The sequence below is a fragment of the Dryobates pubescens genome, chromosome 1 (assembly GCF_014839835.1).
Source record: "Dryobates pubescens isolate bDryPub1 chromosome 1, bDryPub1.pri, whole genome shotgun sequence".
Taxonomy (NCBI): domain Eukaryota; kingdom Metazoa; phylum Chordata; class Aves; order Piciformes; family Picidae; genus Dryobates; species Dryobates pubescens.
In genome coordinates this window covers 19,055,586-19,069,845 of record NC_071612.1, presented here as the reverse complement: position 1 = coordinate 19,069,845, position 14,260 = coordinate 19,055,586, and the positions used below count along the sequence as shown (strand labels likewise).

The 14,260-nt window shown below is 49.9% G+C and overlaps 1 protein-coding gene across 6 annotated transcripts in view; it reads left to right on the top strand.

The window, feature by feature from the left end:
• Positions 1–14,260, top strand: part of FGD3 (FYVE, RhoGEF and PH domain containing 3) — a 123,530-nt gene that overhangs the window by 53,690 nt on the left and 55,580 nt on the right. For all 6 annotated transcript variants that reach the window (XR_008462273.1, XR_008462272.1, XR_008462271.1 and 3 more), the window contains exons 2-4: positions 4,596–4,766; positions 10,653–10,821; positions 11,872–12,469. Coding sequence is in view for 3 of the 6 variants with exons in the window: in XM_054162154.1 (XP_054018129.1) it covers positions 4,596–4,766; positions 10,653–10,821; positions 11,872–12,469 (938 nt within the window). In the remaining 3 variants the exon portion in view is untranslated. The remainder of the gene's footprint in view (positions 1–4,595; positions 4,767–10,652; positions 10,822–11,871; positions 12,470–14,260) is intronic.

The window sequence follows — 14,260 nt, the reverse complement described above, 5'->3', positions numbered from 1 at the left end:
GCAGGGGGGTTGGACTGGATGAGCTGTGGAGGTCCCTTCCAGCCCAGACCATTGTGGGATTCTAAGTCTAGGGACATGCTCAGGTTGTGCCTGCCTGGCAGGTGCTGGCACACTCCACATCTGCACAGTGCTGTCACAGGCAGCCACGGGTCAGATGTGAGGTCTGCATCAGCCAGGCTTTCTGGGAGCAACAGCTGATTATCAGCAGTGCTTGGTCGATTTTGGGTGCAAATCACCACTTGTCCGTTTGCAGTGCCAGCGCTTCCCTGGCAGTTACTGCTGAGCCGCTCCCAGGCAGGTTTGCACCATGCCGCGCTGGAGGGCAGAGCGGAGGCAGCGTCTGCACTGGGCCCTTCGGGTTTGGGGGTGTGAGAGGGCAGGCCACGAGGGGGGCCCTTCGCCTGCTCACCTCTGGAAGCATCTGGCAGACCCACACGTGCCTCGGGGGTGCCTACCTGGGCGACGCAGGAATCTTCCTTAGGTCATCCCTCTCATTTCCCATGCCCAGGAGCAGCCTGGAGCAGGCTCAGCAGGCAGTGGGGTGTCCTGTCAGGGAACTCCCTGTGAAATAACCCAGTGCCTCTTTTCACAGAGCACGTCGCAGCACTTGCAACAAGGTAAGGAAGCGGATTTTTGTCTTGTGTGCAAAAAGCAGCCCTTAGGGCCCACGAGGGAGATGAATAGGGAGAACCAGCTTGGCTTCAATAAAATAGGAAAGAATGAAAGCCACTCCTGTGGTCTCGCCCCTGCATGTTTCTCTTGATTTAGGGCCAGCACTACATTTGATGCTTAAGGCACTTGTGGCTTTCCCAGTTCCTCTTCTTTCCAACTGCTTACCAGTTTCGTTTTCTGCTTGCTGTCCATTTGCTCTTTGGATGCCCTGGCAGTGACCGCGTGGGTTGCGTGCGGGCAGTAGGTGGTGAGCGGTGTATTTGGAGCGGTTAAAATAGTTCTGCAGTATACAAGGTGACAGAAATTATTTGGCCTTTAGATGATTATTGATGCATTTGTTTATTTTAATATCAGGCCTTAGTTCTTGGGTAATAGCATAAGGCTTCACTAATTATTTATTCTGCAAATGCCGCTGGGGCATTCGGAGCCGAGTGCAGGGCTTGCTTCAGGCAAGATTTGCATTTGTTGAGTAATTGGCAGTGGAGGAACACGTGCCTTGGTTGTCTGACAGGGTTATGCAGCAGAAGAGCAACACTTCCATGTGAATTTGTAAAATAAGGGTCAAAATGCTTTCATGTTCGGTAATGCAAGCAAGGCATTAAGAGCTTTCAGCCAGGCTACAAAGATAAACGAGGTGTCTGGCGGTGCCCTGCACTTGGAAGCAGCAGGTAACCACCAGCTCTTACCAGTACAGAAGCACAAGGGGTCAGACCTGCTTTCACAGCCAGGAGTCTCGGTAGGAAAGAGAAGGAATTGGGGTTTCATGCTAAAAGCTTTGCAAAAGGATACCGACCAGGCCGACCGCTTTTGTGGCAGTGGTGTAAGAGGAACGGGAGATGTTTAGGGCAACCAGGATCCGATCTGAAGGGTAATCCCAGCACAGGGAGAGCTGGACCTGGCTCAGGATGCCCCATGGAAGCAGCACCCAAAGACAGGAGGAGCTGTGAATCTCCTCCCTCAGCTGCTTTGGGGTAGTGTGGTCACACCAGCATCCGCTGGGTGCTTCGGTGCTCACCAGAGAGGTGGCCAGTGCCACTCGTGTGCCCAAACAGCTTGGCATGACTGGAGGTGTTTTCTGGAAAGCTGTTCAGCTGCAGGGCTTTGTCCACTGAGAACTGGATCATGCATTTGTAGGAAAATGCAGTATTGCTGGATTGCCATAGAATACATAGAATAAACCAGGTTGGAAGAGACCTTCAAGATCATCGCATCCAACCCATCAACCAATCCAACACCACCTAATCAACTAAAACTTCTGGACACAGACACTGGTGAATGCCTGCTCAGTCTTCTCCATTCTGCCCTTCTGAAATTAGAGATTTTTCCACTGTGCACTATTTCCATTTCTGGCTGTGCTGAGCTTCTCTTGGTACAGCAGAAGTCTCATCCTTTCCCTGAGAAGCCATCTCAGCACTGCGGTTGCTGTCACAGGGAGCTCTGGGTGCTCAGAGCTGAGGCATCTGCATGAGCTCTTTTCATGCTGATGTGTTTGCAGTAATCTGTTAATCTGCTCTAATAGTCTGCTTTCATTGCATTTTCCTGATAACTGAAATTATATTTGAATCAAACCCAGTACTTATAAATTCCTGGCTTCAGCTGGAAGGATGTTTTAGTAGCTGGTCTCAGATCTGCTGGAAAGCAGATTTTATGGCAGAAATGCTAATGAGGCTTCGACAGCAGCGCCTGGCAGCCGCACTGAGGAATTCAGGGGGGCTGTATTTGGGTGGCAGAGATCAGATTTGTGCCACCTGAATCTTTTATTTTCCTTCTCCTTTTTGTCAGCAAAATGGACTTTAATATGTTATGGTTTGTGGGTCTTGTTGTTTGGTTTGTTGTTTAACTCTGTATTGGTGTGTGAATTCCTGCACTTTGAGGCCATCCCTCTGGTAGGCTTCCCAAGCTTTCTGTGTGGCTCAGCTTTCAAAGTCTGTGTTCAGCTGGTCACATCCTGGTTTAATACCATCAGTACAGAGCCAGGAGAGGGCTCCAGATGTGCAGAGAGGTGTTTTGTCAGTTCAGGGGTTGATCTTCCCATGAATCTGGTCAAGGGTGGGTTGCATCTGAGGGGCTAATGCCATGTTCTTGAGCAGGGCAGGAAGGTGAAGGTTGATTCTGCACGTTGAGAGGAATCCTCTTTGCATGCTGCAGGTCACCTCTGGCTCCAGCAAGACACCACTGCTCTCCACAGGCCCACTCTAAACCAGGAACGTGGAAAGAATGATTGCCCTGCTTTCTTTGCACTCTGGGGTGGGTTTTGTCTGTGGAATACTGTTTAAATTTTCACTTTTGATGTTTTGCACTTCTCAGTGCTGCTGGAAGCATCTCTGTACCTGTGCTCATAAGCAGCAATTTTAAACACAGTCATTTAAACTTTTTTTTCCCTTCTTCTGACACATCAGTGAAGCTGGTGAGGGCTTCATGTAGCTGTAGGCTTGGCACAAGTGCAAAAAACCCCACAAAACCCAAGAAATGCAGTGTCATAGAAGAACAGAACTGCTTCAGTTGGAAAAGCCCTCTAGGATCATTCAGCCCAATCATTCTCTAACTCTGCTGAGGCTGGGACTAAACCATGGCCCTCAGCACCACATACCTCTTTGAACCTCCTCCAGGTATGTGGATTCAACCACCTTGCTGGGGAGCCTGTTCCAGTGTTTGAGAACCCTTTCAGGGAAGAAGTTTCTTCTGATGTCCAACCTAACCCCCCACCCTGGGGCAACTTCAGGACATTTCCACTGTCCTATCACTGGGAGAAGAGACCAACCCCCACCTGGCTCCAACAAGGAGCTTCATAGAGCAATAAGGTCTCCCCTCAGCCTCCTCTTCTCCAGACTGAACAACCCCAGGTCTTTCAGCTGCTCCTCACCAGACCTATTCTCCAGACCCTTCACCACCTTTGCTGCTCTTCTCTGGATCCAGTCCAGCACCTCAATGTCCTCCTTGTGGGGAGAGCCCCAAAACTGACCCCAGTACTCAAGTACCCAAATAGTCTCCTCACCAGTGCTGAGTCCAGGGGGGCTATCCCTTCCCTGGTCCTGCTCTTCACGCTAGTGCTGACCCAGGCCCGGATGCTGGTGGCCTTCTTGGCCACCTGTCCACCAACGCCCCCAGGTCTTTGTCTGCTGGGCACTTTTCAGCCACTCTGCCTCAAGCCTGGAGCGTTCATGGGGTGGTTGTGACCCAAGTGCAGGACCCTGCACTCGTTGAATCTCGTACCATTGGTTGTGTCCCATCGTTCCAGCTTGGCCAGATCTTTCTGTAGAGCCTTTCTAGCCTCAAGCAGATCAAAGCTGCCACCCCACTCTGTGTCGTGTCTCCGCCGTGTGAAAATGGATGTCTGGATTTAGTCCCACAGTGCCCACAGGAATCAGTCAAGGATGTTAAATGAAGAGACAAACAAATCTAATAATCACTTCTTTCTCTGTTTCCCCACTGGCTCGTATCTTAATTACATTTTCTAGACCAGAGCCTTTGGAAGGAGCATTACTGGTTTATGTACAGAGGCATAGCAGAAAGCAGTTAATTGCAACTTGAGTGATGAAACCTGAAGGAATGGCCCCTGGACCATTCCCCTGTGTGGGACACCCTGGCTGCTCACTGTAACTGAGGTGGATTCCATGTGCTGGGGGAATTTGTGTTGCTGTTTGGAGAAATCCTTCTGAAATGGTTTGTAACTTTCCTGTTTGTTGGGTGTCCACGGCAAAGGGATCAACAATGAAATAAAGCTGGGATAAGTGAAATCCCACCTGTCCTCCACCAGTCAGTAGGAGGTGATTATTGGGGCTGGGTTGATTGGTTGTACTCACCCCTCTGCTACCCTCCTCCCCTTCCTCAGGAGCTTGGATGAGTGGCACACTCCTGCCAGGAGCACAGCTTTGCTGCAGCAGTTAACAGTGCAATGATTGTTACTTTTGTTCCCCTCCCAGGTTGCCCGTGTTCTCCTTTTCAAATCAAATGCCACACTAACTCCAATCCAGCCTCAGAAGCATGTGGGGAACTGCAGCACATCAGCCCAGCACAATGTATCCATCAAACTGGAAGGAAGGCCAAAACCAAAACTCCACTGCCCAAAATGCATCCTCTGCAGAAGCCCCAAGGCAAGTAGCTTTGTCCTTGTAGCAACTGTACAAGCTTGCAGCGCCTGCGAAGTGTTGTTCTGCATGCCTTGATTTCATTTGAGGCCACAGCAAAGTAGTTATTTTGTGTTCTTGGGCTCAAGTACAGCTGGGAGGGTTTTATTGCTTGCATTTTTTCCAGTGTTCTGCAACTTCTTGGGGAAGCCTTCAAGAAGAAATGGATTTGGGAATAGCAGGACGCCAAAGTTGCCCATTTCTATTTCCTGGAGCGCTGTTACACCTCGTGCAGCTGCGAGGTGTGAGGTTAATTGAGCAATATTCTTTTCATTCTTCAATAACCTTCTGTTTTTAAAGTGTGTAGGTAAGAATAGCTTATTGTTTAAATCTGGTCTGTTTTCCATTTGCTGTCAGAGCTGTGCATGGCAACAGGAAATGCCTGCATGGAATGAGTTTGTTTTCAAAAGGAGAGTTGGCAGCTGAGCCAGTCCTGTGGGCTGCCGTAATTCCACAGACCTGTGTGGCCAGCAGGTCCAGTGAGGTGATTCTGCCACTTTGCTCTGGAGCCCTCAGCCCAGGAAGGACATGGATCTGATGGAGAAGGTCCAGAGGAGGGCCACAAGAATGCTCAGGGGGTTGGACCAGCGCTGCTACAAGGACAGGCTGAGGGAGCTGGAGTGTTCAGTCTGGAGAAGAGAAGGCTCCAGGCAGACCTAATAGCAGCCTGCCAGTGCCTGAAGGGAGCTACAAGGAGGCTGCAGAGAGACTGTTTACAAAGGCCTGCAGGGACAGGAGCAGGGGCAATGGCTTCAAACTAGAGCAGAGCAGATTGAGATTGGTTGTGAGGAACAAGTTCTGCACCAGGAAGATGGTGGAACACTGGAACAGGTTGCCCAGGGAGGTGGTTGGAGAAAAGCAGACTGAGAGGAGATCTTCTGGCTCTCTACAACTCCCTGAAAGAATGCTGGCCAGAGCCCTTTTGAGCCTCACCTTGAATACATCCAGGGGTGGAGCCTCAACCACCTCCCTGGGCAATCTGTTCCAGTGTTCCACCACCCTCAAGGTAAAGAACTTGTTTCCTGACATCCAATCTAAATTTGCTCTTCTCTGATTTGAAGCCCTTGTACCTGGTCCTGTCCCTGCAGGCCTTTGCAAACAGTCTCTCTGCAGCTTTCCTGTAGCCCCCTTCAGGTACTGGGAAGCTGCTATAAGGTCTGCCTGGAGCCTTCTCTCCAGGCTGAAGACCCCCAGCTCCCTCAGCCTGTCCCCCTGTAATTCAAGAGGAAGCAGTTAGGGACTTGCTGAGCCACTTGGATCCCCACAAGTCCATGGGACCAGATGGCATCCATCCCAGGGTGCTGAGAGAGCTGGCAGATGAGCTGCCAAGGCTCTCTCTATCATTTACCACCAATCCTGGCTCACTGGAGAGGTCCCAGATGACTGGAAGCTGCCAAGATGATGCCCATCCACAAGAAGGGCTGGAAGGAGGAACCTGTGGCACTTGCTGCCATGGTTTAGTTGTCAGGAGGTGTTGGGTAATAGGTTGGACTTGATGATCTCTGAGGTCTTTTCCAACATGGTTGTTTCTGTGATTGTGACAGTAGAGAATGATACAAGGGAAGATGGTGCTCTTTTTTTCTCTCTTTTCTTCCACTGGCTTTCTAAATTTGAACTGTTTTTTGCCTGTCAAGGAAGGAGAACACTTCACACTTCTGGGAAATGAAATTGTCAAAAACCAAAGTGTTTTTGTTCACTGGACTGTATTGCAGTTAGCATTTCCCCTGCAAGATGGCCTTGCTCCCACAGGGTGGTTGTGTCCAAGAGGAGCTGTGCCTGTCTGGTGCAGTCCTTGCAGCAGACCAATATTTCCACCTTTTTTGGATGGTGTTTTTATGGAAGAACCTCATCTCTCAGGGCTTTCTCCCACATTAAGGCCTGCTACTAGTTGATTTTTGCTTGAGGGAGGGGATTCTCCTCCTCTGCTCTGTTGAGACCCCACCCAGAGTACAGTGTCCAGCTGTGGAGTGCAAGAAGGACCTGGAGCTGCTGGAGCAGGCCCAGGGGAGGCCACAAAGACGATCAGAGGCTGGAGATCCTCCCCTATGGGGACAGGCTGGGAAAGCTGGGCCTGTTCAGCCATGAAAGAGAAGGCTCTGAGAAGAGCTTAGAGGGGATTTGAAGGGGTCTACAAGAGACGTGGAGAGGGCACATAAAGATGGGATGGGGTAGGGTTATAGTTTGAAACTGGAAGATGCTGGATTTAGATGAGACATTAGGAAGAAATTACTCCACATGAGGGTAGTGAGGCACTGGAGCAGGTTGCCCACAGATGTTACAGAGGTTCTCAAGGCTAGAAGTGTTTGAGGCCATGAGAAACCTGATCTAGTGGGAGGTGTCAAATGCCTCATCAGTGTGTGCTGACTGCCTTACTACAGCAGAGGCACTTGTGAGAGAGGGTGTCTGAACTGGTGCAAAGGCTGAGGTGCTTCCTTTTGCAGTGAGGAAGTGTCCTCACTCTGTGCTGCTTCCCAGGCCCAGAGTCAAGCCTGGGCTGTGCCTTCTTCTGTAGCTTACCTTTGCCTTTCTCTTTCCTAACCCTGCCCTGCTGCTTCTCACTGTTTCACTTGTTCTTTCTGCAACAAACATTTTCTGTCTTGGTTTCTGCCTCCTCCAAGTAGTTGTAGGCTGCTACATAAAACCTTCAGGAGGAAGAGGAGTGAGGAAATACCATTCCAGTTTCAGCCTCCAGGTGCCAGCCAGAACAGGCTCTGTAAAGGAATCTCTCTTGGTGCAGCTGGTTTGCTGCCAGCTACCTGTCTGTGCATAGGGGGGAAGCTGCATCCCAGCTGGGGCTGCGTTTTGGCTGGGACACTAGCAAGAAAGCAGCCTGGTTCCTGCATGGGCCAGGACAAAGGGAAGGTGGTTTCAGAGTGTGGGCAGGATTTTTGCTTAGGGTCCACTCTGGGTCTTGGATCCCTACCTGCTTTTTTCCTGGGCTGTTGATTTGGCGCTACCAAATGCAGGCACACATACCGGTGAGGGCACGCAGTGCTCTTTGGGCTTAGTGTGCACAGCTTCCCTCCACTCTAATGTAGAAGTCTAAAGTGGTCTGTGCTGGGATCTGTGACACTGCTCCCTTGTCACTTCTGAATGCTGTCTTTCTGTGTTGGCTCAGGAGTTGACGTCTTTTGTGGCTTCAGTTTGGTTCCTCAGCAGCGCTTGCCAGAGGCAGCAACTTTGCTTCACTGCTGGTGTCTGATTTGCTCAAAATATTTCAGTAAATCAAAGTTCAGAACTGACAGAAGTGGTTTGCAGCTCCCTTCTCGTCCAGGTCGGGGGGGTGCACTAACCAGAAGCCACGGAACGATTCCACACGCAGCAGCGACACTGGTGGCTGGCTGGGAGCGCTTCAGCAGCTCTGAAGCGCTGTGGACCACCCTGCGGGCATGAAGGGCCTGACAGGGCATGTGGGCTGGGCTCCTGCCCGTGCTGCTGCAGTGGGCACCTGCTCCAAAAAGGAGAAATGCGGCCAGGCAGTAGTGAGCAGTGTGGTGAACAAAACAGAAAGCTCCACTATCTCATCTATGGAAAATTAACTTCTGTTCTGCTTACCTGGTATCCCTGTGTAAGGCTTTGTCGTTTGGAAGTTGCACTCTAGAACCTTTGTTGAAAACAGGAATTCCAGAGGGTTTTGGAGCCTGAGTCAATCAGTCCTTTTATAGAAAGTGTCTCATTAAAGCTCAACTCCTCAGAAGATTTGATGTTATCCTTTGGTGATGCAAAGAGTTCAGTAATGTAGGGAAATCACAGAAATGTTCAGGTTGGAAGAGACCCTCAGGATCACCAAGTCCAACCACTGACCCTACTCTACAGGGGTCACCCCTGAACCAGCGCCCCAAGCACCACATCCAAACCACCTTGAAACACAGCCAGGGTTGGTGACTCCACCACCTCCCTGGGCAGTCTGTGCCAGTGCCTGACCAATCCTGCTGGGAAAAAATGCTTCCTAATGTCCAATCTAAATCTATCCTTTCACAGCTTGAGGCCATTCCCTCTTGTTCCATCACTAATTACCTGTGAGAAGAGACCAGCACCAATCTTTCCACAACCTCCTTTCAGGGAGCTGTAGACAGCCAGGAGGTCTCCCCTCAGTCTGCTCTGTTTCACACTACCCATCCTCAGCTCCTTCAGTCACTCCTCACCAGGTTTATGCTCCAGGCCCTTCCCAGCTTCCTTGCCCTCCTCTGCACTGGCTCCAGCACCTATACTCAAAGCTCAAGAAGTCTTTTAGCAGTCCTTCATTACTGACCTCAGGCAGTGACCATCCTTAGTGGCTCCCCAGCTGCTGGAGCAGGGAGGACATTTGGGCTGATGTGGAGCTTAGAATGCAGAACCTTCTGCAGGGTAGGGACCACAGGTCCTGGCTTTTTGGATGCATGTGCCTCTGATTAGCTTCCTGGAGAAACTAGCCCTGAAATTCTTTGGGAACAGGTGCTGATTACTGCTCCATTCCAGTGTTAATTACATTGTGCCAATGTGCCATATGGAGCAATTAAAACTTGGAAATACTTGTAATAAATTGTTCTTGAAGATGCTGTTCAATCAAACTGGTATTGAGAATTTCCTCATGCAGCGTGTTAATGCTACCTGAAGGGAGGTTGTGAAGAGGTTGGTGCTGGTCTCTCCTCACAGGTCATCAGTGGTAGAACAAGAGGGAACAACTTCAAGCTGCAGCAGGGCAGGGTTAGACTGGACAGTAGAGAGAATTTTTTCCCAGCAGGATTGGTCAGGCACTGGCACAGGCTGCCCAGGGAGGTGGTGGAGTCACCACCCCTGGATGCGTTTAAAGGTTGTTTGGATGTAATGCTTGGGGATACAGTTTAGGGGAGACCCTTGTAGACTAGAGTCAGTGGCTGGACGTGGTGATCCCAAGGTGTCTTTTCCAACTTGAGTGTTTCTGTGATTCTTTGGATAATCTGGAGCAGAGGGGAGGCCTGGCAACACCTCTCCAAGCAGGCTGTGCTGCGGGAGCCCTTCTGTCCCCTCTGAGCGTCAGCCTGCCTGTGGCAGGTTGCTTTCACTGCGTGAAAGTGTAAGAGCACATGAACCTGTTGCCATAGGTTACTGCAGGCCTATTTCCCAAGCCATTGACTCTCAAGCAACATACAGTCTGCCTCATTGTTCAAAAGGACATTGCATTCCAGTTCCATTCTAACAAGCTGTGTGGGGTACCTCGCAGTGCGGCCTCCCGGGAGAGCCGTGAGCAGCAGGCGCACGTTCCTACATCTGCTGTGTTTCTATCGTGCAGAGCTCAGGGTAGCACCGAAAGAGGAAGGAAATTTATGAAGACTACACCACAGAAGAGATGGGGGAGGGAGAATGAAAGGAAGAAAAGCTGCCTGTGGCATTTTTGACCGAGCAAGCACAAGGCACTGAAATGCACAGTGGGTTATTTTTGTGTGTTTGCTTTTGGGTTGGTTGATTTATTGTTATGTTTTTAATCTGTTTTTTTCCCAGTCTAAGAGATTTAACAGAGTGCCTGAGTCTTGCAAAGGCGAGGGAGGGGCAGCTCCTTGGTGTGATTGAGATGGTGCACGTTTGCAAAACCCAAGTGTGAGCTGTGCATCCTGTTTGGTAACAAGGAAACGGTGAAGTCTAGTGAGCCGCTGGCTCCGCTGCCGCGCCAGATACCGCTCTAAAAATAAAGAGGTGCCCAGCACCACTGTACAGTGTGCAGCAGCCTTCTTTGGTGTGAGAAATGCTGCAGGACTGCCCCCATGCAGTTCATACAGGATGCTGAGAGGATGGATAGGATGCCCCTCATCCTGCATTGACCTTGGACCTTGGTACGAGGTTAGGATAAAGAAGATGGAGACTTACAGTCCCCTTTTTTCTGCTCTCTTTTATTAGTACCTCCTAAGCCTATCCATCTCAAAGCTGGGCAGCAAAGAATTCCTCCTGCACCTTCTCGGCCTTTGCCAGCTGATCCCAAGTTGTCAAGGAGCTTAGCACCTGGAGAGGAGGAAATCCCCATATCAGCAGGAGTCAACACGCTCATTGAGAAGTTTGAGAGCATTAGGTAAGTGTGGCTCTGGGAGGTCTGCTCCGCTCACCCTTCCTGCACTCTTACCTTGGGAGTCTCTGGTTGTGATGATCATGGGGAAACTCCTCTCTGGGCCTTACCTACTGGAAGCACAAAACTTGACTGCCTGCACAAGGGCTGTTACTTCTTTATCTTTTAACAAAAGCATGCGTTGCAGTGGCTTCTAGTCTCTAACACAGTTGTTCTTAAGGAGTTTAAGACCTGCTGAATTTGCTAAGTGCTCTGCCAGAAGGAACAAGTGGCCCAGAGTCTGCTTGCAGTAAGTTGACTTGATGTCAGGATTGGTTTTTGCCTTATAGGAACTTGATTATTGTGATGTGAAAGATTTGTTTTCTGTCTGAGATTCAGTGGAGGTCGTACCTGCTGTTAGCTTGCTTCTTGGAGGCAGGGCAGAGTTCAGTCACCGTGTGCTGTGAAGCAGCACCAGGTAGAACGGTGTTTCCTCTCCAAGTTCTTGTCTAAGAAGCATTAAATGGGATAAAAACATTTGCATTTTGCTGTAAATCACCTCGTTTTGCGAACACACCAAACTCTCTCTGAAGGCCAAATCTGCCTGGTGGAACGAAGTGGGGTTGTGTCGTAAAGAGGGAGGTGGGACAGAGCCCAGGCGGCACCTGGAGTGGAATGTCAGCTGGGTGGATCTGGGAGCATGTCTTCTGGGAGGAAAAACTGTGTGCTTCACAAGCATCCTCTCTCTGGCAGAAAGTACCTTGCCCCAAAGGCTTTGTTCTCTTGAAGAACACAAGTTCCTGTTGAAACGAGCCCACAACCAAATGCTGCTTTGAAGAGATGATTCCTTCTTCCCCCACCCACCAAACCAAGCTGTCCCCAAGACAGTGCAGTGCCGTTTCAGCTGAACTTCCAGCTCGGGGTGGTGTGTTTGTACTGGAGATGAGGGGGTGCATTTACTGTAGCCATTTGCACACACTTGTCTCAAATGATAACCAAGCCCTCCCTTTCTTGGGACTCTCTTGAGACCTCTGAGTGCTAATTTGAATGACTGTGGAGCTTTCTCTTCACCTGCAGGCAACCTGTGCATATCCTTCAAAGAAACCAGCTGAATTTAGCTCTTAAGATGGAACCTGGCCTGGACTCATCCAAACAGCTGAGCTCATGTGACTGTGACCTGGTGGCTTCCAGCAGCTCTTCCACAAATGAAAAAAGTGAAGAGTGTGAAAATGAGCCAGAGCTGCCTTGCAGCACAGACCTATCAAACACAGACATCATGAAAATCAAAGAGCTAAGCGCAGGTGACAGCAAAAGCCATGAAGTCTCCACTGCTGTGACTATGAGCAAGGAGTCCTCTGGAGAGCTTGGCAGTAAGGACTCAACTGCAGAGCTGAACAGTAATGGGAAGATTCCCAACAGAGACAGTGGCATTGACAGTCCTTCTTGTAGCATGGCAGGGGAGGCTTTCCCCAGCGAGGAGGGCACAGAGCAGAAGAAGCCTGGTGGGGCTGGGAACCCAGGAGAGATGGAACCTGACAAAAAGGGCACCAAACCCTCCTCTGCAGAGCAGAAGAGAGACTTCATGCAGGATGAAGACAGTGACATTGATGAAGGAAGCAGTGAGGAGCAAGAGACAGCAGAAGTGCCAAAGTTAGAGTATTTGGATGTAAACAAGGTAAAGTAGCTGCTATGAAGTGCTCTGAAACCAGCTCCTGATGCTGGCCAGAGATCCCCTGCATCATTTTCATGCTTGCAGTTTTTGTTGGCTGGTTTTATGTCAAAGGCTCATGAGAGTTGTCATAATTTCCTGCTTGATGCAGGTCATAATTTGTTCCTGACTTAGATAATGTCTTTCAACAAGGTTCAGAGTCTTGATTTAAAAGGGTTCATGTAAGAGAATCCATCCCAGTCAGAGGTCAGTTGTAAACATCCAATGCTTTGGTAGACACAGACTCACCTCTCGAGTTCTTGTTTGGGGTTCTCTAGGCTCAGCTGCTTGTTGTATTGACAGTGGGGCTCCATGCTGTGTGTGGGGCTGACTGGACAGTGCATCTTGCAGGGCCAGGGCCTTCCACCCAGGCAGGATGTGCCTGCTGGAAATCTCTTCTAAGAGGAACTTTGAATTCCTTTAGATTGGGGTTTCACATGAAGCCTGTGCTTCTGTTGGGGTGGCTGCTTCCTAAGTGCCAAGAAGTTGTTCTGGGAGCATTTATATCCAACTGCTCTTCAGGAAGCTGCAGCTAAAAGACATTTTCTTCCAAACCAGGGTAATGTAGTCCAGGCTGTTGTGTATTTTCTGCAGATGTGTAAGATTAATGCAAGGTTCCTTTGATGATCTCTTTATCCAGACAGTTACAAGTAGTGATGACAGAGAATGGGTTAGATTTCTTCAGGCAAAAAAAAAAGAAACCAGAAGATGTTTTGAGCAAAATGTCTGCAAAATGCTTCCCTCTTTGTTTGCGGGGGGTTTGGTTGTGTTTGGGAACAGTTTGTGTGGTGGGGTTTTCTGTTTGTTTGTTTGGGGGTGTTGTTGGGTTGTTTGTTTTGCCCCCATGACAGTAAAGTGAATGTACTGGATTTTGGCTTCTTTGTAGAATGTGATGAGCACTAGCAGCTACTGAACTGTAGCTAGTGAGCTGTAGGTTTGTACTCATCAGGTAGCTCTGCTCAAATCACAGAATGCATCTCAGTTTGTGCATGTCAAGAGCTTGTCCCTTGGGAAATGTGGTGGAGGAAACTGACTTGGCAGCTTCTGGGTCAGATTAGCCAGTGAATATTGAAGGGCAATGGAAATTTGTGTGTGGCGTGCAAGAAGTTGTGTCTCGGATTGCTGACAGGTAGAGCTGCAGAGTACAGTTGCTGCTCTGTGGTCTCCCCTTCTCCAAAACCAGCAGAAGCCTGACAAGGCAGACATACTTAGAGGAAGGTATGAAACAACCTGGGTTTCTCTCCTGAATGCATGGCTTTATGCTGGTGCTCTTCCTGCTGCTTTCTCTCAAGCTGCTGTGACTGGCTCACCTCCCTTCCATGTCATCCAGATGCTGCCTTTTATCCCAGGACTCTCCAATACTTCCTTGCTGTGCTGCTCCTTCTGCCAGTGCAGAGCTTGTCAGAGACGCCAGGTGCTAGCATGAGCTTAGGCAGAGGGGAGTGGAAAGGGCCCAGCAGAGCAGGAAGCAGTGAGGGCTGCATGAACCAGGTCTGTCTGGCCAAACCCGGCTGCTTTCTGTAGATGGGGATCTCGCTCACCTCTCTGCAGGTCTGAGTCCTGCATGGCAGCTGGCATCCCGAATCTGTTGGCCTGTTCCACCTCCAGTAGGACAGGAGGGTCCTTACTGCCAAGAGAGACCTGTGTCTTTGTCTTGTGTGCAAGAACTTAATGTGGGACTGCAGGAAACAGCTGAGCAGTGGAGACTCCAACCAGTGTCTGTTTGCATCTCCTGCCTCTCTTGACATAGAGGCACAC